This window comes from Parasteatoda tepidariorum, chromosome 11 (genome assembly GCF_982258835.1).
Source record: "Parasteatoda tepidariorum strain Cologne lab strain chromosome 11, Ptep-v5.0, whole genome shotgun sequence".
Classification (NCBI taxonomy): Eukaryota; Metazoa; Arthropoda; class Arachnida; order Araneae; family Theridiidae; genus Parasteatoda; species Parasteatoda tepidariorum.
This window is the reverse complement of record NC_141765.1, coordinates 25,583,953-25,611,683: the sequence shown is the minus strand read 5'-3', so window position 1 is coordinate 25,611,683 and position 27,731 is coordinate 25,583,953. Positions and strand designations below refer to the sequence as shown.

General features: G+C 29.2%; 1 protein-coding gene across 3 annotated transcripts in view; it reads left to right on the top strand.

The window, feature by feature from the left end:
• The window catches only part of Utx (Utx histone demethylase), a 140,656-nt gene that overhangs the window by 3,061 nt on the left and 109,864 nt on the right, over positions 1 to 27,731 (top strand). For 2 of the 3 annotated variants that reach the window (XM_043054393.3, XM_043054385.3), the window contains exons 2-6: positions 3,732 to 3,798; positions 7,691 to 7,961; positions 10,535 to 10,584; positions 12,380 to 12,438; positions 13,899 to 13,928. In XM_043054393.3, coding sequence (XP_042910327.1) covers positions 3,732 to 3,798; positions 7,691 to 7,961; positions 10,535 to 10,584; positions 12,380 to 12,438; positions 13,899 to 13,928 — 477 coding nt within the window. The remainder of the gene's footprint in view (positions 1 to 3,731; positions 3,799 to 7,690; positions 7,962 to 10,534; positions 10,585 to 12,379; positions 12,439 to 13,898; positions 13,929 to 27,731) is intronic. The other variant, XM_016069136.4, reaches the window with a different exon arrangement.

Sequence of the window (27,731 nt, the reverse complement as noted above, 5' to 3'; positions counted from 1 at the left end):
TTTATTAAGTGGAACAACTATAAAATATATTTTAACTGTCATCACAAAATTTGTTTTTAACGGTATACAAGACTGTATTCTGATTTGCACCATTTCTGGTTTGTCATACCTTGCTTCCATCTTAATTTTATGTGTGTACATTGTTAGAATAATTTTTAAGTTTATAAATTAGCTTTGTATAAATATGGTGAGAAATTATTAGCCTAAAAAGGATACTAAGCTTCTAGAAAGCAAAATTAGTGAATTTCTTTTAATGATTGAAAATTTCAATGTGAGAGCTGCTGCCAGAGCTGTTGAGTTGACATACCTTACTTTACTTTACACTTTCACTTAATGAAGTTAAAAAAAATCCAGCAAAAGTAGCCCATGTGGGAACTCTCTTATATTTCAGCAGAACATGAGAATGAGTTGGCTGATTGCCTAAAATGTATGGCATGATGCACAGATTTTTGAAAAATTCAAAGTGTTAATCTTTCTTCTTGCTTTTAAATAAATAGTTTTATTAGCTGCTTAAACATATCTTTTTGGTTTATTTGTTTGATCTTGATGTCTTATTTGTTAATTACCATTATATAATTATTTTTAAACAGCCCCTTTACAATAAAAACTGGTGATCAGTAATTACCCCAGAAGTGATCAGGAATTACCCCAGAAATGATCAAGACCAGGGGTAATTCCTGATCACTAAAAATTTAAAATCTTTTAAATTCTAATTAGATTTTCAAACAAAAGAAGGAGGCATAGGACTCATCTCATATAGCCTCAAACTTCCAGTAAATATTAAAATTTTATCTTGAATAGTTTTTTCACAAAATAGATGTTTGCATTTTTTGATCAGGAATTACCCCAGGTCACCCTAATACAGTACAGAACCCGTTATCCGGAAATCAGAAAACCGGAAAACCAAAAAACCGGAACGAAATACGAAAAATTTTCCCGCTATTTTAAAAAAAAATATTTTTTTCCTCATAGGATTTTAGGATTTTTTGTTCTTTTTTTAAAGATGTTTACCTTACCATCATTTTGGTAATAATCATTAGTGTATTACTTCATCGTTTTTTCGTCTTTTTAAAATAATTTCCAATTTTTTTTTGTTGGGTTTAACAATAAAAAAAACGGCTTTTTGCAGCGATTCAGAAAACCGGAAAAATCAGTTATCCGGAATATCGATGGTCCCGATCATTCCGGATAATCGGTTCCCTACTGTATAAGTACATTTTAACATTCATCTTGCTAGGTAATAACATGTAATTCTATTCCTTAACTATCTATGAGTTTAAAGGTCTATTCCTTAACTTTACAATAAGTTTTAAAATGTTCATTTGCTACAATTAGGAAGAAATTTAAAACTTTATATGTATGCAAGTTTGTCATCTTTTCTGAATTAAAGTTTCTAATTTTCATTACTATTAAAAATGGAAGTTTCCGTTAAACGAACGTCCAGATATGGAATTTTGTACTGTAATTACTCTAATGAAAAAGCAAAAAACAGTACCAAATAATCTATACTTTTTATTTCTAACAGTTTCTTTTTTCTTTGATATATCTTGGTTTTGATTTAACCTCATGCCTGAGACAAGAAATTCACAATTCTTAATTTTTCAACAACTTGGCTTTTTTATTCTCTTTAATGGATGGAATTTCTCATTTGTATTAAATAAATCTTTTTATACTACAATGGGAAGCTTGTTTTATACCCAAATCACTCATATGAAGCATGTAATAGCCTTTCCTTAGTTCTTTCTTGTTCTTAATCTACAATTTAATAAATGTACTTGAGAGCGATTCTTGCAAAATAAGATAGATTCATAAAAATAATACTTGTAAGAAAATTCTTCAAAAAAAACCTAGAAGAGATTTGGCATTTATTTATAAATCTGGGAATACTGACTTTATTTAGTTATACTAATTTTAGAACGTATTATTAAATTTAGTAACTGAGAGAGAAGCCAAATAGCATTAGTATTCCTAGGAATGCCACTAGAAATAGGAAACATTGGGGGTAAGAATTCAAGTAAAGATATTTAGACAAATAGCTTTATTTAATCATTAAATAGTCTTAAGACTTAAAAGTTATTATTAAACATTGCCAATTTGGTGCGATTTTTCTACTTGAATGAAAATTATTGTCAAATAATTTTCACAATTTGCAAATGTTTATGAACCCAATCAATGTAGTGTGGACAAACATTTTTCGTATTAACAAAACTGCAGCTTTTTTTCATATTGACACTTAGTACTATTTTCATAATTAGCACAAGTGGTGTTGGCTAAAGGTAAGCAAATTTTAATCTAACCGCCATGAGTTACTATTGATATCTCACATCAGTTATAAAAATAGCAGATTATTTTCTAAAAAGCATTACTTTACATTGATGTAACTTTGAGATTGAAGAGTTGAAATTTACGTCATTTTAAATTAATTAAATTAAATAGCAATTTTTTGGTAACTATAAAAATATAAATTGCGATGGAGCATGCTCCTCAGCAACGTGCATCAGTAATTAATGGAGGAGCATGGCTCCAGTTTTTGATTAGATTAGTGTGTATAGCTCCATCTATTGTTGACCTTGTCAGAACCATCTCTTGGTGGCCATTTCAGTACCCCCTTAAAGCGAAGCGTTTGGAGAGATGAACTGGCAGTATTCTTCTTCTTCTAGATGTCTACTTTGTTGTTCAGGAGGGTAAAGGAGGTTGTTACAATCTTTTTATCTGTTGTGGTGGTGGTTTGATAGGAGAATCACTTATTTGCAATAAAACTGGTTTCAGTCTGTCGATAGAAACTACAATTTCTTTTTCATCTTTTAGGATTTTAATTATTTTGTCAGTTCTGCCGATGGCTTTGTTTGGTTTATTTGAAACAGGGCGTATAAGAGCTCAAATAGCATCAAATATTAGAAATACATAGCTGCATGTTGTAACTTTTAGCCTGGCAATAAAAGAAAGTTCTTCCAATGAGTGATATAACTGTGAGATTGAGAAGAGGATATCAATATCACTTTTAAACAATTTAATTAAATAATAATTTCTATAACACAGTAAATACAATTTAAATAAATTATGATGAATAAATTATACATTGCTCTTGGCAACCTGCATGAGCAAACAATGGAGGAGCATGGCCCTTAGGCAACATGCTTGGGCAGGAGCTAGCTCATAACTAGCTACAACTTCAAAGTTATTATGATACTATAGTTCGAAGCTGAAGGGGCAGTTTTTGATTCTAGATCAATGGATACAGCACTATCTTTTATTGTGAGTTGAAGCACAATCTTTTCCATTGCAATTTTATGTAACGTCAGAGCCTTCAAAGATCAATCTCAATAGGTAATAGAGGCAAATGTCCCCATAAACATCTATTTTAATGGATCCCTGAGTATTTCTGGGTTTAAGTGGAAAATAACTATTCAGGAAAGTGATAATTTCTTTCTTGAGCTTTAGACAATTAATAATTAAAATAAAATTATATTTGCATTAAGTGAAATGGAATTTCAAAATCATACATTTTCAACTTACAATTCATGTTCTTATTTTTTGGAGCACAAATATTCAATTAATAAACATTGAATTTTTTTTATTGTAATTAAATTTTCAATTTCTTCTTACAAGTTTCAAGTAAAATGTAAACTTAAATACTATAACATTTCTGATCTTTCAGTAATTTGTTGTCCAAGGAAAAAATAAAATTTTTGTTGCATTATTGTTTTTATTGATTTTTTTTCCGCTTTCAGCCGCTTGTATGGATTTTTGAAGTTAAATATGCCGGAAAATGCTAAGAAAAAGGCTCTTATTGTGAAGGTAAATAATTTTTCATCAAAATTTTTATAATAGTCATATGCTTAATTAGTATAACTGTACTACTTTACTTAACCCCATTTTTTTTTTAATGGAGTTAAGTTCTTTATTTTCTTAAAGCATTGAGCATGTCTTACTCAAATTAGAATGTATAGTTAAAATAAAAGAAAATAAGAAAGCTATTCCATGATTATCTGGTTGAAAAGAATTCAGCATGTACATTCTATGTATTAAATGAATTCATAGTGGCATAAAATAAATAAAAAATTTAATTAAAAAATAGCTACTCGAAGTAAAAATTGTTATACTGATAATAATGAAAATCTTTTGAAAAATTGGTAAATTTAAATCTAAAAAGTAATTCTATGGGTCTTGAATGATATTCAGAATTTTTTTTTTTTGTTGACATATTGAAGGGATTCCTGGTTGAATAATGGCATATTAAGAAAAATAATAACTGTTATATATGAATACTGAAAAACTAAATTACTGTAAGAGTTATAATCTGTTTCATCATTACCAATTTGAGTCAAATCAACTATATTTTCTTTTAAAACAAGTAAGATGTATATTACGAGCAAATGATACAGTGACAAAAAAAAAAAAAAGAAGGGTAAATTTTTAAAATTTATTTTGCCTTAATTTGATTGAGAAATTGTCTTCGAAGTTTGAGTAAATGTTTTAAAGTTTTGATTTTCTTGAAAATTTCTCAAGAAATGGTTAAATATGCAAAAAGTAAAATTGACAATTAAGGGTTTAACATTTGACCACTCTCCTTACCAAACTAATGGGACAATAGATTGTGTCTACCACTCATATTTTATGTGTCAAGAATCTAAATTCAACAAAAAAGGTATGTTTATTCAGTAAAAGTGTGTTTTTGTGTTTGATTTAGTATTTTAAAATACCATCTTCACTAATTAATTGGAATATTTATGGTAAAGCGCATGAACCTTTAAGATTGAGTCTTAGTACGTAAAAATCCTATCGCTAGATCAAAATTTATCCAGGGTGCTCTGTTTTTTTCTTCACTCTGTACCATTGTAGTTTGAAATAAAAATTAATAGTTAAAATTAATAATGTTCATTCTCTAAAAATCAGAAGTTATAGGACATGGGTATTGGTGGTAGGGTGCTAATGTGGCTCAAAAACTTTTTAGTGCAGCGGTTTTGTGCTATTCGATTTAGAGACTGTGTCTAAAATTTTAAACTAAGAAAAACTTGGTTACACAAAGTACAATATTGAGTACAATTTTATGTAATATTTATATAAATGATCTTATTAAAATTTTACTATCTGATGGCTTAATTAGGGCGGTTTTATTCACTGACAACTTAGTACTCTAGAGTGCCTTTGCTGAGGAAGCACAAACTTAGCTTAGTCTTAAATTCTGAACTTGAGAGACTTTGATAGTAGTAGTGTTCTCCCTAAGCGTTTTAAGAAGGGCACCCCTCCTGCCCTTTGATCTCTGTAAATGATCCTTCTTTGCCCTTTTGGTAAAAATAATTTGCCATCCCTTAAGAATACTGCCTTTTTATTTCATTTTTTAGATAAAGGCTGTTTTCTTAACCAAATGTCAAGTATCCACCTCTGATTTATTTAGTCTTTGATAATTATTTAACTTTATTTTTAATTTCATTCCTTCATTTTAGTAAGACTTTTCTTGTGTTGTCTAGTTATATATTTAAATTTTGCATAATATTCAGTATCAGAGATATTCATATCTTGTATTCGGTTTTTTAGTGATTTTAAATTTTATTATTTTTTTAAAAATACCTTTTATTTTAAAATGCACCTTTAAATGTTTATTTATTTTCTCATAATTTTCAGTTTAAAATAATAACAAAAAAAAGCTTTCAAGTTGTTTAGTAACTAATCCTTTTTTCTTTTTTTTTTAGTTTGCTTTTTTTGAAGAAGATTTATACACAGAGATTAGCTTGCCTTTAATTATTTTTTTGAAAGCTTCAAATTTTTCTGTTATTTTGATAATGATTGAGAACTACTTCGTGAAATATGCACATAAAATAGTATAAAAAATTGAGGATTACATTAAGTTGTATAATATTACACACTTTGATAAATTTTAACGGTGGTAAGTATGTGCCCTGCCCTTTCAAAACTTTAAGTACCCTTTTCTGTGATGAAGCACCCTGCCCTTTTTTATTCTTAGGGGGAACTCTATTGGTGGTGTACTGAAAGTAACATGTCTGTAAACACTGATAAGATTTGTGCTCTATAGTTTACTCTTATAGTTAACAATTTTTGCTCTTGAACTGATTTACTATGGTAAAAGCCTACAACTTAGTGATACTTCTTCATACTTGGAATGTGTTATTAACAAAAAGTTAACTTGGCAAATACATACTGAGCATGCAATTTGTAAATCCAGAAAAAGGCTTCCATTTCATAAGCATCTTGCTGATGTTAAATGGGGCTGCAGTGAAGTCACCCTAAATTTAACTTATAAAACATATATTCAACCAATTTTGAACTATTGTACTGAGGTGCTGCTGGTCTCAGTTTCTGCTAAAATAATAACGCTTCTAGAGACTTTTCAAAACCAGACACTGAGAGTCATAACTGGAAAAGTTAAAACTAGCTTTAACTCTGCCAGTTATGATACAGCTTTCTTCCAGTTATGACCCAACTTTAGCCTTACATTTTTTAACCTAATCAGAGGCTATAATTAATGTGATACAAAGAAGGGCTACTATTTTCTATAATCAGAGATTTTCCTGCTTCCTTCTCTAGCTATCTCATTAATTATACTGCCATGACTTAAAAAGATACGTAAATTAAATTTCATCTCAAGTCATTAGTTTTTCAGTGCATTGTGTTTTCCAACAGCAACTACAACCTTTTTTTTAGTAATTTAATGTCGCATGAAATGTTAATATTAAGTTAAAAAACTTCTTAAGAGTACTGAACTTTTGATAGTACTATATGCACTATAAAATATGCAAAAATTTGTTCTTCAGATATTTTCAATCTCCTATTGTATTTAATTATTTTCTATTATTAGTTTTATTTGCTAAATGGGACATGTACAGTGTTTTCATCTCAGAAAAAAAATGGGTGAGAATTTCTCACCCTTTCTCAAAAACAGGGTGAGATTTCAAAAAATTAAGTGAGACTTCAAAAATTAAAAAAATTAAAAAAAAAAAAAAAAAAAAAAAAACACCAAGAGACTTGGAAAAAAAATCATTTCTTTAATCATAATGCATTTTTAATATCTTCTAATTTTTAAAGCATTGAATATTTTTGCAGCATCATCATATGGAAAATGTTCTACATCTACTTTTTCACCAGCTATTCTCATTAGGTGCTCAAATGCGTATTTGTTTCGTTTTGATCGTTTCTACCCACATTTGTTTCATTTTCATTTGTCCGTTTCGGAGTAGAAGATATTGGCTTTACAAGGTATTTGTCCATCTTACATTAACGAGCAAAAATTTTAACATCTTACATGAAGAAACCTTACCTACGGTAAACACGTGGTTGCAGAGAAATGCGTTCTGAAAGAGGTTTCGTGGTTCGGAAGGATGGTGTTCTGTTGTTCTTAAAGGTTCTGAACAATACTGGTAAATAGGGAAGCTAGATAATGGGGCAGATGTTGAAAATAATAAAAGATCCAGGAAGAAAAGTGAAACGGATTTTATTCTAAATGGCGCAAATGAGAAATTTTTTTCAAAATGCGAGAAATTCGCGAATTTTGAAGTTGGTTTATAGAATGCGTGAATTTCTCGCGGTTATCATTTTTTAATGCGAGAATATAAAAAAAAATGCGAGATTCTCGCGTTCTCGCGCTGTAGTGAAAACACTGATGTAATTTCTGCAGTCACTACCTCCCTATTGTTTGGAAAAAATCTAATTCTCACCTTGGTTTTAATTATAGGCTGTCAAATGCTTAGAACGAGTTTTAGTCAACTACAAAGAAAATGATGTATCTACATCAAACAAACAAGTTGAAACAATATCTGAGAAACTTTCAAAAATTACTACTGAAGAGTCTAGTGAGAGTGAGGAAAATAATTGGACAAACCAATCCATTTTAAATTCTCTAAAGCAAACTGAAGAAACATCCAAACAAAAGAATATTGACACTCACATAAAGATTTATTGTAAATTAGGACATTTAAATTTAATATTGGAAGATTATCCTAAAGGTAAGTTATTCCATACATGTTCTTATACATTTTTATTTCTTTGTTATAGGATTCAAGGAAAAAGTTTTTAATTGTAGTGTCAAGATTTGCTATTTACATTCAGAATTTAAATTATTTTAAAATGTATTTGTAGGAAATCTGCTTCAAATTTTCTTAGGAGAAGTGCTAGTTATAAAAGATGACTATTTACTATTATATAATGTAGTAATTTTAAAAAAATAACTTCTTTCGAATGATGCCCTAAGGTTACATAGGATGCCTGATTTATTTGAGTAAAGTCTTCATAGTCATATACATAGCAATTTATGCATTTTATATGTTACTTTTATTAATTTGATGTATAATGAGGCGAACTATAAAAAGTTACTGATGGCTACCAAGAAGTAGCAGGTCATAAGGCACAACACAAGCATTGAGAAATACACCAGTAATAAAACTGAGACACAGGACCCGACACATTATGCAACAAACAGTTACTTTTTGTAATATAAATGCAATTTCCAATATCACATATCAACATATTGTAATAAAATTTTTGCTATATTCAGTTTATGGCCTGTCAACATTTTCCGGAAAAAAAGCTTAATTAATATCAAAAGTTTAAACTAACAAATGTCACTTACATATATTCAGCAATGTGATTGAACTGTAACTCACAGAAATTAAATAACTGTAATTAATTTAAAATGTTTGCAAACTTATTTTATTTCAGACTTACCAGTTGACTCAAAATATTCCATTGAATTTATTTATATTCAGATAATTACTTATATTCAAGATAATTTCTGATTTATTGTTTCCAATTTATCTAGAACAAATTGGAAACTTATATATTAAAGTTTATGACTATGTTTTATAAATTTCAGTAAGGCATTATTACAATTTCAGTATAAATACTTTGAAATCATAATTTATAGCTTGTTGATGTACTTAAAAAAGCAAATCACATTAATGTTTATTAGAATCAAATATCACAATTCATAATTCAAGTAAACTGTTACATTATAGTTAAGTTATAAAATTGTTAAACTCTCAATAATCAACTAAATTTAAATAGTTCAATTAATTAAATAAATGTTAAGCTGTGCCTCCAGAAAAATATATATATGAAATTTAGTGAGTGAAAGAGTAAGTGATCATCAATAAATGTAAATGTGTTATTCTTACTTGGTGTTTAATTAGCACTTTTAACTCTCAGAAACTGTAAACGATCCATTAGTTACTCTTGTTAACTTGTTTCAAATATTGAAGTTACTGTAGCGTATCTACCACTACAAAATTACAACTACAATTCACTAGTATATAAGACATGTTAACTCGACTCTATGTCAGGGTACCTTTTCATAGATGACGGTTGACATGGTCTGTAACTCCACCCCCCATATTGGTGACCTTCGGACGTGATGTGAACACGCCTACCTTGGCAGTAACGCCCACTTCAATATGAACACGCCTACCTAGACAGTAACGCCTACTTCGATGGATGATCCACATTGAACTGTTGACTTGCTACTTGTGACAGCGACATTATCCACCTCCTCGCACTGTTGCTACTCAGTCTCGATCACGCACAACGTCGGCTTGCAAACTTGTGATTACTCGACTGCTAACGACAACAGAGGAGCGACTACGACCGTGAAGTTAATACACCTCTCACATTCAGCACTCAAAAAATACGGTGATCTTAATACAGCTCTCCCGGCTTCTCACAAAAACAGCAATGAATCAACTAGTGGTATTCGTTCATCAAATTCTATCACAGATATAATTCTAGTGGGGGAGTACTGTAGCGTATCTACCACTACAAAATTACAACTACAATTCACTAGTATATAAGACATGTTAACTCGACTCTATGTCGGGGTACCTTTTCATAGATGACGGTTGACATGGTCTGTAACTACTCTCCCCATATTACAATGACAAGTTGTGAATTGGGATTGGCTTTGTAAAAAAGGTATAAATTTCAAAGCTTTCTTAATATTTCTTAATTTTTAGCAAAACCGTGTGCACCTGACTTGCCACATGACACTTTGCAAATATTAATGGCTAATTTTTTATGGTATTAACGTAGAATGCTCTATGGAAAAGGGTATAAAACATTTGTCTTAGATTTTTCAATTCTAATTATTGTCTCCTATAATGTATGGAATACCGATTTTGATATATTGTTTGTTTAATTTTTAATAAATATAACTTAAAAATTATTAAATTTTAATTATGTTTTCAATTAAATGAAGAATTATTAACGTTATTTATTAATCATTATTTCAAAATAAAAATTAGCTAATGATTAAATAGGCTGGGCTCATACTAAAATAAATAATTTGAAAGAAAAAAAGGCAATGTTAATTGTTTCAATTTAAGTATTCCAATTTTAAATAAAATTTTTACTTCATGTAACTTTAATTTAGCTTATTTGTAAATAAGTAAAAAGTTGGTGTAGTTTTGTCTCTCTATCATGCTTATTTTTTTTTCCAGTTATAACCATAACATTACTGTTCTGATGTTAAATATTTGTGTACTTATATTTTTATTTCTCAAAATAATATTGTTTTTTTCTTCTTTTTTAGCTTTATCAGCTTATGAAAAGTTCTTTTGTTTAAATGAACATCACTGGAAAGTAATAATTTCTTTCGTATATTTGCTAAATGAAATTCTAATGTTTTAGCTACAATAAATTTGATTGCTAACCCAATAAAATTATAGAACTGATTTCATACAAATTTATATGTTCTAAATGTCTTAACCACATTTTTTTTAAACATTTTATATTAGAGCTAATGAGACACAAGTTTTATGTGTATAATGACAAAATTTACTGAAGATCCCATGTTTAAAACACAAATATATTTTGTGAGATATTTAGAAAACTTTTTCCAAAATTGTAGTTTTCCTTTGCTTTGCAGAATATATGTTTAAAAAAACATACTAAATGATTAATTGTCAAATTTTTCATAAGTGCTTATGTCTTTATTTAACAAGGATTTCTCTAATCTTTTTAAAATTTTATTAAAAAAATGCTACATTTTTTGTTTGAAAGTTCAATCAGACCCTCAGCATTCCTGAATCCCAGGACAATTGCTCCTGTCTTCTCACCCTTGTGTTTGACCTTAGGAATAGCCTATCTACGCCATTTTAATACAGTATTCTATATGTCAACAAGGCCCTTGAAAATAATAAAACACTAAATTTTTTATTGGTTTAATAAGGAAAGAAAATATTCTTTAACCTTGATTACTGCAATTATCAAGTGAGGTTTTGGTTGAGTTTCTGAAACAATTCTAAGAGAGGAAAATAATTTTGGAATTAATTTTTGTACTTGCAACTAAAATGTAGGAATCCTGAACCTGCAACTGAAATGTAGTAAAGACTTTATTTTTTTAATGAGGAAATATAGTCGGGTTATTGGATACCTGTGTGCTGACTGATGTTGATATAATGTAAATGATTACTGATGTTGAAGATTAAATCAAGTTTTTTAAGGTAGATGAAAATGTTTCAGAAAGTTTCTGTTTGCATAAAAATGAAATTTATTATATATAGAATAAACAAAGAAAAGTATTGAATTTTAATTTTTGTTTGAAAAGTTTTTTCCATGTCAAATTTTAAACAGTAAATGAGTTTTCATCAATTCTACAATAAATTATTTGAAGCACAGTACTGTATCTAAAAGAGAGATTTTTGTAGAATATATTAAATGAATTAGTCAGTACAATGTGTTATCACATAGTCAAAAAAATATTAGCTGCATAGTATGATGTAAATTTTCAAAAGTAAGTATTCTTCTCTTTGATATTGCAAAATAATAAAGTGGTAGGATGGAAGAAATATGGTTTAAAATTATTATTGATTACAAAATAAAGACAATAAGTAACACACAAAACCTGAGTTAAATGACTGAAATTAAATATCCTAAAAATTTAGTCATTTTTATTTGAATTTATCAAATAAATTGTAACAAAATTTTGAGGATTATTTATTTTTATTTGATTTTTTTAAAATTTTAGATTGAATATGTTTATTTCAAGAGAACATCAAATAGAAATCATCAAAACATGAAATTTAATTAGTTTTAATTAAATTTTTTTTTATGCAATAAGTAACACATAAAACCTGAGTTAAATGACTGAAATTAAATATCCTAAAAATTTAGTCATTTTTATTTGAATTTATCAAATAAATTGTAACAAAATTTTGAGGATTATTTATTTTTATTTGATTTTTTTTAAATTTTAGATTGAATATGTTTATTTCAAGAGAACACCAAATAGAAATCATCAAAACATGAAATTTAATTAGTTTTAACTCTTTCCTTGACTATGCTACCAACTAAATATGATAGACTCTTTTTAGAAAAGTTTTTGTTAATGTTAATTCATTGTATATTCATTTCTGTGATGTTTTTAATCTTTCAGAACTCAACTTTCATGTATGGACTTGGATTAGTCTACTTTCATTTCAATGCATACCATTGGTAAGTTTAGTTTTATTTGAAACTTAAACCTATAAAGATAAAAAACTAATCTCTAGTAAGGCACATTTTTGTAGAGTCAAATTATTTTTATTATTGTCTTAATATTGACAGCTTTTTATTTGAAAATTTTGTATTTTTGTTTATTATGATTAATTTGAAAATGTACATTTTGTACCAAAATGTAATTGTAAATCTGGATGTAAGGGTAAAACATTTCATTTTACTAGCTCTAATGTTAATTATTTGAGCTTCAGAGCGCTTGTAAAAAATTTCCCTAAAAATAGTAGTATTTCTGAAGTCATAGAAAATTTGCTTGAGAGCCATTTCTAGATAAGCGAATGGCTTGAGAGCCATTGGCTTATCACAGAACAGTGGCTTATCACAGATTGTGGAACTAGCAAACGTCATATTTGAGTCAGTTAAAAAACGCTGTACCCTCGGATAAATTGACATTCCAGATAACTTGACCTTTGTCAATTAAATTATTTCATAAAAGAAATAAATTATTTCATGAAAGAAATACTAGGTTTTACTATTAGTAACCTAGTATTTCTTTTATTACTGTATAATGTAATCCTAGTATTTGTAATCCTAGTAACTACAAATTCATTGTGCAAATTATATAAATGTTAGTAATAAATAAAAGAAAATTATATTTTTATTTATTTAGAAGCTACGGGTTAGTTTCAAAGGAGGACGGGTACATTGTTGGACAAGCCGTCCTCGGGGACGGGTAATATTTCTGAGTTTTTTCAAGCCCTGCCTAAACGGTCTTTTTTCTTGCAACCAGATGAAACTAATAATTTAAAGAGATAAATACATAATGGTTTTATTCTATGGATAAATTTTTTTGAAGTTTTTAGCAACCAGATTCTGTAAAGCACAACATAATACTATAATATTATTCATAATTATTATATTATTTCATAATACAATTCATAAATAATGGAGAAATAGAACTAAAACTTATTCTGGTGAGAAGCAACTTAGAAATGCTTGTTAAATTAAAATAAGAACCTAATAAACACACAGTTCTCGAGTATTTTAGGTAGCTTTATAGACAGTTCAGAAAAATATTATTTGATGAGCAAGACTGATACATATTTTATGTGAAGGTTTCTGGAAACTTAATGCCTGTATTTTATTTATTTGTATTTATTTAATTTGGAAGTTTAGTGATTCTACTTTTCATTTTAATTGACATGGTTTTATTTGTTTTGCCTTTTACAAGAGATGTTGTTGAGAATGGAAAGCATCTTAAAACAAATTTATTTACAAAATAAAGTAATTTCATTGAGACATTTGAAATCACGATGTTTATTTTGCATAATTAATATGTTTTTTTTTACCTTAACTGGTTAGCCATTGGGCTAAACTAGATCCTTTGGACCATTAATAGATAAAAAAAGTCTGAAGCAAGAATGAGATTTAATTGTAAATTTTCCTTTACATGTCCCAAGTTGGAAGAAGATCCCAAGGAAGAAGTTTAGGTATGAATTGGGCAATGGTGCATTTTCTACAATTGAAGGAAATATTAATTCCCTGCTCAAATTTAAGTAATTTCAAAAGTCCATTTTGGAGTCCTGTGAAAGCAGTCTGGTGGATTTGACTACTCTTAAAAATAGTAGTACCTCCCAGTTCATTGACATTGTACCAACATCAATAACATACCTGCCAACATTCATTCTTTTCGAGAATGGATTTTCCAAGTGGTAGTAAAACAATTACCGAAAAACAGTTTTACTCAAAGAGATATTTATATTTTAACCAGGTTGAAATTCGCTATCGTGAGGACTAATATGCTTTTTATTTATTTGTTGTAATTATTTATATTTATTTTATTTTATATTTATAATTATTTATATTTGTTGTATTGGTGGTCAAACTCATTTATAATTATTAATATAATTCAAAAAGTTTAGGGAAATAACATGAATTTTGCTAGCACTTTAAATATGAAAAAAAAAATCTTCCGGGGAAACCAGAAGAATTGGCAGATATGCAATAACCTTCATCTTATCTGACCTATATGTATAATTTTTTAAAAGACCATCATTTAATAGACTTCACGTCTTCATAAGATACTAAAATAGAATTTATTTCATCTGTAATAGGCAAAAAATTTAGATTGTAAAATTGGATTGTAACATGTTTTTGTTTACTCTACACAAGGGGAAGACAAGAAAATTCTTCAATAGTGTGGTCGCAAACAGAGGTTTGCCTGGTCGACTTTTTAACATTACATTGATAGGGTAAAAAATTATTGCATTAAAATGGTGGTCATTGAAGGAGGTGATTGCTGAATAGAGGTGGTTGTTGAATAAAAAGAGTTGCTGCTTTATAGAGGTGTTTGCTCAATAAAGATGTTCTGTTTCAGAAGTTTCACTGTATTAGGCTGTTTAAAACGTTTAATTTGGCAAAACAGAATTCATTCATGGGGATTCAAAGCAAATAACATATTCATTTGAATTCAGTGCCTCAAAATCTTGCTTGATATCAAGATTATGTTTTACACTTGGAACCATTTCCTTGTAAGATGCAGACTTGATGGTTTGAAGGCTTTTAAGATATAAGTACGAATTAACTAAAACGATAATTTTGTAAAATAAACTCAAAAAGGAAGTTGACATATCTATGAGTGAACATATGTTTTTTTAGTGGATTTGAGTTTTTGATTCACAATCTCTATACTTTTACAATTAATATATTATGAAGCAGAAAATCGGCACATCCAAATGTAACACTTGCTAAGTATTTTTACGGCAAAAACAATGTATTAAATCTTTTTTTTGTTATTTAATTTTATAGTCATTGATACAGTTTTTGATTTTAGGTATAAAATTTTTACATTCTATTAAACTCAGTAATTTTTAAGAACAAAATCTATATAAAATTTAAATGAAACTAGTTAAATATTTCTTGTGGTATGAAAAGTAGAAAGCAAGACTTCTTTAAATTTTAATATGGAAGTGTCACAGTGGGGATGTTTTGCATCCAGTCTAGATTGCGCTTACAGTATGATTCACATCAGACTTTTTTTAGACAACATTATTGAACGACATTGTTACGGTGATGCGGGATTGCTCGTTTTGAGTGGAATTATACTGGTCTCCAGAACAGATATGCATGTTTAAATCGGAACCATGGCAGGCCAAATTTATCAGGGTATAATTTTGAAACAACATTTGCGGCATAGGCACAGAATGAGTATTTATGGATAACCTGCTCCCCCAAGAAAATTTCGTAAACAAATGTCTTTTTTATTTTATTACCGTCGTGATCAGCCGACCCAATTTTTAGACTTTACACGACTACCCATTGTCGTCGTCAGATAAAACTTATTGGAAGAGAACATACTTGGACTGTTACTAGAGAAAAAAAAAATTCAAATTTTCCTTGCCCTTATTAAAATTGTTACTGCAAAATAAATATATATATATATATATATATATACATATATATATATAAACATATATTACAGTAACAATTTTAATAAGGGCAAGGTTAATTTTTTTCTCAAGTAGCAATCCAATTACGGTCCACCCAGCCAATAAATTTTATCTGGTGACACCAATGCTTTAATGGTTTCACTTAACGAAATGTAATTAGTTTGAAACAAATTTTGGTATTTACTTATAGTGCTTTGTGTGTATATATATATATATATATATATATATATATATAATACACGCTACCAGTCAAAAGTTTGCGAAATTTTTGAAATCTGCAAAGAAAAGGTCTATATTCAAATGTTCATAGAGCAGCAAAAAATCATTCAAATTGCATGAAAATTTGATATGTTCTAAAGTAAACCCTATACAGTTAGTTACATATGATCAAATTGCAATACTTTGTTTTTTGCGAGCTGAATCCAGCTTTTCATCATGGATTGTTTTTATATTGAAAAAATTTGTTAAGTTTGAACACTTGCCAAAGTTGCAAAAAAAATTTTTTGTACTTTCTGTTAATGAAAAATAGTTATTTAAACCGTTCTATGTAAGCCCTCAAAATTTCAGGTCGATTTGATTTTTTGTGACGAAGTTATAGAATTTTGAAAAACATGTGTACTTTCTCGATTTTTGAGCATTCCACTTAAGTTTTTTGGTTTATGCATCTTCTACCAAAGAATTTTTTAATTTTAATGTTTTCTATATTTTCAAATAATTAATATTTATTATAAAACAAATATTCTTATTCATTATTGTAATTATTGTTATTACAAAGAATTTATTATGAATATAATTAAAATAATATCTCATAGATGTCACATTTCATCAAAAATTTGTTTGTTCTTGCTAACGAAACGATATTTATTGTTAATTTGAAGAATGTACTATAAAATTTCATTGACTAATTTTTTTTACTATTAAATTATTTTATTTGAAGCAACGTTGTAAATATGTCTCCTAGAGAAGAAATATCAACTGAAAAACGTGCAGCCATAGTATCTTTAAGAAAAGCAGGTCACACTATAGACAAAATCGCTGCATTAGAAAACGTGTCATTAGCATGCGTTCATTCTACAATTAAAAGGTTCGATGAAACAGTTGATTGTACACGTTCCGGAAGGCCCAAGATTACATCAAATCGAGATCATCGAAAAATTATTGTTACAAGTTTAAAAAATCGATTCGATACACCTGCTCAACTGAAGTGTAAATTATTCCTAGGTTCAGAAAAAGATTCAACTTCAACAATAAAACGGTGTTTGCGTAAAGCTGGCTTATTCGGACATGTTGCAGCAAAGAAACATCTTCTTAGACCCAAAAATAAAATACTATGATTAGAATGGGCTGGCAAACATCAGCATTGGTCAATCGCAGATTGGAAAAGTGTACTATGGACTGATGAATCAAAATTTGACATTTTTGGGAACAAACCTCGCATGTTTGTAAGGCGTCGTGAAGGAGAACGAATGCAACCAAATTGCATTTGACCAACGGTTCAACACGGAGGGGGTGGCATAGTGGTTTGGGGATGTTTTGGAAACGATACTGTAGAAGATTTAATTTTTTTTTTTTTAATAACGGCAGGCACTTGAACTCTCGTTCTTCGCCTCGGAAAATGCCGGAAGTGTTGCTCATTTAGCGTTACCCAGTGGGCACCTGTGAACCTAAGTCACGGAGGCGAGCAACATTACCCACGCCACACTGCCACAAACCCGTTCATAGGGTGGGCCACATTCACACATCACACACAACAGAGGACAGCACAGAGAGAAACATCCATGCCCAGAGCGGGATTCGAACCCGCAGCCATTGGCTTTGCAGTCAAGCACGCTAACCGCTCGGTCACCTGGCCGGCAGAAGATTTAATTAAAATAGAGGAATAATGAATCAAAAGAGTACCATTCTATTTTGCAACGTCATGCTATTCCTTTGGATGAAAAAGTTGTTGGTCCAAATTTTGTATTTCAGCAAGACAATGATGATCCCAAGCGCACGTCAAAATTTTGCAAAAATTATTTAAAAAAAGAAAGAAAACGAAGGCCGTTTGAAAATAATGACGTGGCAAGCTCAGAGTCCTGATTGTAACCCGAATTATTTGAAAATATAGAAAACATTAAAATTAAAAAGTTCTTTGGTAGAAGATGTATAAACCAAAAGACTGCATAATGCTCAAAAATCGAGAAAAGTACACGTTTTTCAAAATTCTATAACTTTGGCAAAAAAAAATCAAATCTATCTGAAATTTTGATGGCTTACATAGAACGGTTTGAATAACTATTTTCCACTAACAACAGAAAGTACAAAAAATTTTTTTGAAAGTTTGGCAAGTGTTCAAACTTAAAAAATTTTTTCACCATAAAAACAACCCATGATGAAAAGATAAATTCAGTTTGCAAAAAACAAAGTATTGCAATTTGATCATGTGTAACTAACTGTAGAAGGTTTACTTTAGAACATATCAAATTTTCATGCAATTTGAATGATTTTTCGCTGCTCTATGAACATTTGAATTTAGACCTTTTCTTTGCAGTTTTCAAAATTTTTGCAAACTTTTGACCGGTAGTATATATATGAACCAAAATACACACACAGAGCGATAAAGGTAACTTTTTCTTAATGGATAACGAAAACATGACATCACTAATAAAATAATTATATTTAACAATCAATATCTTTTACTAACATTCAATACATAATTATGAAAATGGAAATGTCTTGATACAGTGCAGAATGCTCCTTGGTCTACGCCCTCATTTATAATTTTAGAATCCTCTTTTTCTTTGAGAATTTAGTTTAAAAAAAATATACAAATTTGTGGTTGCAAACTATTATTCAAGAGCAGGAAATAACTATATAAGAAAAAACGAATTTGAAAACTTTAAAACCAGTTTGATTTTATAACCACCATTGTACAACCAACCCAATTTTTTGAGTTATAGCAGCATGCCAGCAGCTATGCATTGTTAATTTTTATTTTATTTAATTTGAACTTCTTAAAAAATATGTTTCGCCTAATTTAATAATGTAAAGTCATCGGAAAGGGCAACAAATAATAGTAAATAAATTTAAAAAATGGATTATTTTAACTTTATTTATTGTTTCGGTACATACTTGCTGTTTAATGTCGATTTATTGGTTTTTTCTTTTCTATTTTCTATCCTGTGCGATGAACTGGTATCCAGCTAGTAGATAAATAAATTTTTAAAAGTAGTATACAAAAGAAGAAAAAAAGAGTTCAATTTGTCACATTTTTGCTAGTATATAGGCAAAGACCTCGGAATAGTGTATGTTAACAGCATTTTGTCAAAAATTTAATAAAATATGTTTATTTATTATTTTAATGTCATCAATTTTATCTTTTTCACAAATGAACCTTTCATATTTTTTAACCTTTCATATACATTTGAACCTTACATATGTATTCTATGTTTTATTACTATAAATGTTATATATGAAATACTGAAAATCTATTCAGAAATTATAAAATGATTTGTACCATAGAAATGACTAAAACTGTACAAATTGATATCAATTAATGATTAGTTTTGAGGGCAGTTGAAAAAAAGAGCACTTGAAGGAAAGGTCTGAAAAAAACACCTCATAAGTAACTTGTAATTGTAGTTGAACCACAATTTTAAGTAGTGAAATATTTATTCGAATGAAATTATGTATGTATATATATTAAAAATATTAATACATAAGGATTAATTTTAACATTTCACAGCATTTAACAAAATAATTAAGACTCTTAATTCACCTTGTTCTTTTAAAGATTCTGTTAAATTGATATTCTTTAAATTTTTAAATATTATGTCTGTTAAAACTTTTGATCAGAATGACTTCAAATTTATAAATGTATAATATTATGTCATGTTACCCTATATGACAAAACGGGTTTGGTTCATTTCATCGACAATCACTTTATCGACAGGCCATTTCATCGACATCACTTCAACGACAAGCCATTTCATCGACTAGGTCATTTCGTCGACAGGGTCTTTTCATAGACAGGGTCATTTCGTCAACAAGGTAATTTCATCGACAGGGTCATTTCGTCGACAGGGTCATTTCGTCGACAAGTCATTTTGTCGACAGGGTCTTTTCATGGACAGGGTCATTTCGTCAACAGGGTCATTTCGTCAACAGGGTCTTTTCGTCGACAGGGTCTTTTCGTTGACAGGGTCATTTCATCGACGGGGTCATTTTGTCGACAAGTCATTTCGTCGACAGGGTCTTTTCATTGACAGGGTCATTTCATCGACGGGGTCATTTCGTCGACAAGTCATTTCTTCGACAGGGTCATTTCGTCGACAGGGTCTTTTCATTGACAGGGTCATTTCATCGACGGGGTCACTTCGTCGACAAGTCATTTCTTCGACAGGGTCATTTCATCGACGGGGTCATTTCGTCAACAGGGTCATTTCATCGACGGGGTCATTTCGTCGACAAGTCATTTCTTCGACAGGGTCATTTCTTCAACAAGTTATTTCATCGACAGGGTCATTTCGTTGATAGTGTCATGCGTAATTCTGAAACTATTTTAGAGATTTAATCTAAATATTTCTATTATTAATTAGAAAAATGCACTTATTTAATTTTATACTAAAGTGAAATTCTTTATGGCTGTTTATTGTTCAAATTGCACTAAAAGAAGTTCGCCTTTTAAATTAATTAATAGGTAGTTGAGAAGCGTTTAAACGCTTGATGAATCGAAATCTACTTTTCTATATCTAAATCGTAATAGCTCGACACTTATTTTCAGGATAGGTAAGGATTGTCTTCAGAATATTACCAAGCATGATATCCGGACCGTGGTCAACAGTTAATATAGTGTGACGTTAGCAATCAAATTGTTTTTAATATCAAATCAAATTACTAAAATATATTTTTAGAATTCAAAGTAATAAAAATATATTACAATGAAAATTTTGACACTATTTCAAGGAGAGGAAAGCTAAATTTTTTGCTGTGAAAATTTTCAACATTTTTACATAAATTTTAACAAAAACATAGACTTCAGTCGAATTCTCACAGAAATAAAAATAATCATAGACCTAATTATTATATCTGCATAAGTAGAAAAAAAAATTCTACGTATTTTATGATGGAAAAGTAATTTCTTAATGTTCACTTTAATTGCAATTTTAAACTTTTTGTTCAGCATCTTTAACATTAGGACAGGAATATGTTTATTCGAACTGAGTCTTAGTTTTGTTACTACTATTAGAGATTTCGAAGAACAATAGGAACACAAACTTGATGTTTAGGTATTTACCGAGGCGGTTGTAGATTCCCACAATATTTAAAGTGCTACTCACCTTACCAAAAATATTTAGAAGCACGGGCGTAGCGTTGCAAGCAGGGCCGGATTAACCTAAAGGCACACTAGGCACGTGCCTAGGGCCTACGAAATTCAGGGGCCTACGAAAAACTTGGGAGAAAAAAAATTTTTGACAAAAATAATTTAGCTTTAAAAACAAGTGTATTTTGCACAAAATTATGAAGATACAAATAAAAATATAATATTTTACGGTATTAAATTATTTTGCAGAATCTTATGATCTAATATATTACTTTTTTGCGATTTTTGGATTCAACGAAATCTTGTATTATGCTGTCGAATTCCAAACTACGCAAAATGTCCGATTCAATAGACATAAGTGCGAGCGATGCCAAACGATCTTGATTCATTGTTAAAAGCAAATAATTTTTTATCAATTTTAATCTGGAGAAAGATCTTTCTCCATCTGCATTTGATCCAAGAATCGACAAATATATTCTTAATGCAATGTGAACGTTAGGAAAAGTATTCACAAGTTTATCTTTAATTTGAGCCTTCAACATTTCTTGTGCAGATTTATGTTCATACAAATTTGAAAATAGTAAAAATTCATTTACAAAGATTTCCTCTAACTCGGATGAATAAATTTTCACCAAATTTTGCACTTTTAGTTTAATCTCAGATTCTGACAAATTTTTGTGAACAAGAAAACCGAAATTATCGTACAAATCACTGTAAGCTGTAATCACTGTAAGCTTTACGCCTTTTAGTCATTTCTGAAATTAATACATCTAAAATGGCGTAATACGTTTCCATACGAAGAAAATTTTAGCATATATTTTGAAAAGAGGGGAGGAGTGGGGGAAGGAGGGAAGGGCCCATAAACGGCTGTGCCTAGGGCCTACGAAAGGTATAATCCGGCTCTGGTTGCAAGCATGTTAGTATTTGCTCTTCACAAAATATGTTTTTTCTATGAATAGTGAATTTAATAATAGTATTAATTATTCAATTCTAATCTAATACTATCAAATTATAATTAAATAATAATAGTATAATTTAATAAGAATAATTTAGTTGTAAGTAAATGATGAATTAATTCATTTTTTATTTGCATGATTTAAATTAGACACATTTTGTTTAAAAGAAAATTAACAAAAAGTCAAGCCTGGAATTTAAACGTAAGAATAAATAACTCTTACTCTACAAGAAAGAAAAAAAAAATCTTGCAATTAAAATTTGACCAATTTTTTACTAGTATAATTGCTGAAATTTTTAACTGATTTTCCGCACAGGATGAAAACACAATTTTCAAACGCTTACTGACCACTATGAGCACGACTTATCGCCAATCAAAATTTTGATTATTTTCTGCCTGAACAAGCCAGGAGGCTCAAAACTAAAATGCAGAAAAAAAATGAAACAAAAAATGCATATATATTTAAAATATCAAGTTTGTTCAGTAGACTACAAATGAGAAAAAAAAAATTATAAAAATTTTCACGCATAGCAAAAACCACAAGGGCAAAATTTCACAAAATATTCTATCAACATTCAAAATTCCACTTTTTTCGTTTTGGTAACAAAAATTCACATTTCTTTTTCAGAACACATATCAAACATGATATTTAAAAACATTTCCATTTCCGATTACACTTTTTAAAGGACTTTCCTTATTGCTCGCCTTTAAAATATTTACTCTCACTGCAAATTTTATTAATTTAAATAAATTTTTATTCTCTGGCAAATCGAAAAGAAAAACATTTTAATATTTGAGTAAAAAAACAAGTTTGCTAAACTTATTTTAATAAAACATTAATGAGAATAAAATCAGATGCATATGGATAACTCTCCTCAATTATAAACTCAAAAGTCAATTTATTTGTTATATCGTAATAAATTGCGTTTTTTTCCCAAATGTTTTAAATCATAAAAACCAATTAGACAGGTTTCCTCCCCTCCTCTGATTTAGAACCATTTTTTATATCATTTCGATTGCATCGCATACCGAGGATGTGGAGTCATTGTGAGTTTTTTTTTTTTTTTAACATTAACGAAGTTTATTTTATAAGGTAAAAGAACTTATAAATGTTTAGGGAACATATAGGATAAAATACATATTATATTAAACGCCAAAACCTTATAAATAATTAATTAAATAAGAAATAAAATAAACTGGAAATGCGAGAACAAGATTTTTGTTTCAAATAATATTTCATTTAAATTTCACAAGAAATGTCAGAAACTTCCCTCTTCAGCAGCATTGCTGACAAAGACACGAGGAAGAGGATTAGAACAAAATTTTTTATCAACATTATTTCCCAATATGTTTTCCAAGTTGGATTTTCATTTTATTTTTCCCCACATGCATTTTTTCCCCAAAATTTTTATAATACTAGTAAGTTCAGCCCCTTGCTCACTTCGCTCGCCAACCTTCGTAATAGCCACTCATACAACTTAGTTTGTTTTTTTCCTATATCGATCTTTTTTTTAAAGAGAAAATATATAAATATTAAAATTTCAAGTAAGAAAATTTTATTAATATGTCAATAGTAACAAAATTAACGATTACTTGCATATGAAAAAAAATCAACTGAGCTTGAAAAAAATAAATATCTTAACACCGGGAATATATAAATTTTTGATAAAACAAGAAGTAATCTTACTAGCTAACTATCTAAAAGATTTGTGTTTTTCGGATTAAATTCTTTGTAAACATCACCATTGTTATCATTGCAAAAGTTTGTTCCTTTTCTTTCTCTTTTCTTTGGACAATATTTTAGTATTAATGCATTTTACTCATTGCGGGGAAACATTGTATCAGTATAATTTTCTTTTTATCGACAGAAAATTTTTGCAGCTGAAATGGCCTGTTAACGGAAAGACCTCGTCATTGAAATTACCTATCGACCACATGGTTTCATTATCTCACAAATTCATTATATACCGTCTTTTTTTCCTTCCTAATTTCACCCGTCATTCACTCCCTACACCAAGAATCATTCACAATAGTTGTTGCAATTGCTTTTGCGATGATAATCTACAATAATGTACTACATTAAAAATTAATCTTAGAAATAAATGTGTTAAATATGACTAGAAAAAAATTTTGTAATATACAACTTAAATGAGTAAAATACAATTAATGTTTCGTTTTTGCAACGTGATGTGAATAGAGGAGAAGGCAATTTCAAATAAATGCTTTTTTTGGCAACTTCAACATACTATTAAGATTTTGCATCAGGCTTGGTTTACAAATTTCATCAGAAATATACTAAATTACAAAGAAGTGCAAGGGGCATAACGTCTAATGTAAAAAATCATAAGACTAGTTTCAAAATTACGCATGACTTTGCCTACAAAATAATCTTTTCTTAATATTGTCGACGAAATGACCCCTGTTGACAAAATGACCCTGTCGACGAAATGACTTGTCAACGAAATGACCCTGTCGACGAAATGACCCTGTCGACAAAATAACCCTGTCGATGAAATGACCCTGTCGAGGAAACGATCATGTCGACGAAATGACCCTGTCGACGAAACGGTCTGTCGACGAAATGGCCTGTCGACGAAACGGCCTGTCGAATAAATGACCCTGTCGACAAAATAACCCTGTCGACGAAATGATTTGTCGATAAAATGACCCTGTCGATGAAACGATCATGTCGATGAAATGACCCTGTCGACGAAATGACCCTGTCGACAAAACTACCCTGTCGATGAAATGACCCTGTCGATGAAACGATCATGTCGATGAAATGACCCTGTCGACAATATGACCCTGTCGACGAAATGACCCTGCCGACAAAACTACCCTGTCGATGTAATAACCTTGGTAAAGATACGACCCTGTTGATGAAATGACCATGTCGACGAAATGACCCAGTCGACGAAATGACCTGTCGATGAAATGACCCTGTCGACTAAATGACTTGTCGACGAAATGACCCTGTCGACGAAACGATCATGTCGACGAAATGATCATGTCAATGAAATGACCCTGTCGACGAAATGACCCTGTCGACGAAATGACCCTGTCGACGAAACAACCCTGTCGATGAAGTGATTTTCGATTAAATGAATGCGACCCGACAAAACAATCACGCATGAGACCAATTTTTTGCGACATTTTTTTAACGTTTTAAATTGTAGTCGAACTTTTAAAGAAATATAAGAAAAATTTATAAAACGTTTTTCTAAATAAAAAGAAAACACATTTTTTTTTACTATGAATTTGAATTGATGTGGATTTTTGAGATGAAAGATACAACATAAGAAAAAAATATTCAGGCAGCTGTCTTAAACATTGGTTACAGTATTATCACGATTAAATATATATACAAAACTCGAAACTATTAAAAAAAATAGAAAATTCAAGAATATTAAAACAGTTGTCAGTTTAGCATTTTTCTCATTTTGTTCCAATTTAACCTATATGGTTTTAAAAATCGAAATTTTTGTGTTTAAAGAGGAAAATAAAATTATTCAATGAATTGACAGAACTAGTATTCATATTTTGAAGAAATGATAAACGATAACAATGGTGGTAGAAATAGTTTTTATGCATATTTTATATGATATATTTGCCTTTTTATTATTTACAAGAAAAGAAACCGACGAGATGAAATATTTCAGTTTTCTGGGATTACATGGTACATTTTGGTAATCATAAAAACTTTATATAAATTTACACAAAGAAATAAAAAAGACAACACATAGAACTTTCATTTTCTTCCTCGTTCTGCAGTATTTATAGCTTCAGTATTAAAATTTTAGAGAATACTTTTAATTCAGAAAAAAATATTTATGTAAAATACTGAATTCTGAGAAAGTTTATTAGCACAAAATAATTACTTTAAAAATCCTTTGTTATTTTAAGAAAAACAAAATAAATAGAACTACATAAGGTACGGTTAACATTCTCATATAATAAATTAAATTTAACAAATTATCCAATTCTTAAACAGGGTGCGTAGCGTTTTTAAAAAGTGCTTAAAGGTGCTTATTTCAGATTTTCGTTTTTTTAAAAGTCCTTAAAGGTGCTTTTTTTCATTGGGTGTTTTTAAAAAGTGCTTAATTTTCCCTTTTTCAAAATGGGATTTTTCCTTTACTATGTTGATTTTTGCTTCAAATTATGCAAAAAGACACAGTTCACATTGTTCTATTCAACGTTTTCATAATTAATTCAACCAAGTCTGTCCGTAGCGTATGAAAACGCCATTCGTTTTACAGCGTTTCTAATTTAGGATAATACCGTTAATTTTTAAAAAGATGCGTTTGCTTGAAAGTATATTTCATTAATTTTCGAAAACATATCTAGATAAATTAATAAAAGATAACTTATTACAGTTTTTTTTAATGGGAGACAGAATGTTTTATATGTTCAGCGAAATGATACCCTCATTACAAATGAAATCTGTAAATCAAAAGGAAACATTGATTATATTGGGGAACAAATTTTTTGTTGCATTCATAAAAATACTCCATCTTGCCTAATTCATGTGTGGGGATTTCAATTCTGAAATTTGTTTTGCTCCTAAAGCTACAGATTTTCTTAATGATATTTTTTATCTATTTTTTTTTTTTTTTTGTCGAAATGTACCAGTTTAAGTATGTATATATAGCAGGGAGTCACGTAAATGTTGCGAAAATTTTTTGGGAGAGTTCGCGCATTAAAATTGCCCAGAAATGTCGTTGTATGCGGCTAGGGCCGCTTCCCTGTAATGAGCGGTTCAGAAGTACACGAAAAAGCAATTCAAAAGAAACGCCCTTAGCTGTACATGACGATATTTACGGCATGTGTTCCGATGCAGTTTTAGCCCTGATGTTGTGCCCTAACTCTAATAGAAGTTTGTAGCAATATCTATGCGACTCCCTGTTGTATATAAAGTTTTTAAATTTATACGTTTCAACAAAAAATTTTATTATATATATATATATATATATATATATATATATATATATATATATATATATATATATATATATATATATATATATAGATAGATAGATAGATAGATAGATAGATACCTACATATATATATATACATACAAAAAAAAGTTTTCTAGTGTTATTTTTTGAAGATGAAAATTATATGAAGTAAAAGTGTATGTTAAAAGCCAAAAATGACTGATATGTGTAAAAGAGAAAGAAAAAAAATTTAGGCGTAAGCACAAAATTATATCTTCATGGGTTTCTTTTTTTAATAATAATAAATTCTAAAAATCTGTTTCTTGTAATCATGATAATATATTATGATGATTACGTGTTATAATGATGTATACTCGATTACATATGATGATAACGTGTAATCACATTACTTTGATTACGAGTTAAACTCTTGAACTCTTTGACATTTCACCACAACTCTGATACATACGTACGCATTAGTGTTTTATATAACAGATAATTCAATAGTTATTTAAAAATCATAAATCACGTTGCACGGATAAGAATTTTGAATTAAACTGAAAGCAAATTAAAGCTTTTAAATATCTATCAACGTTAAGTTTGTCAAATTTTTATCGAACTCCACAACATCTTATCATTAAAAAGCTTTAAA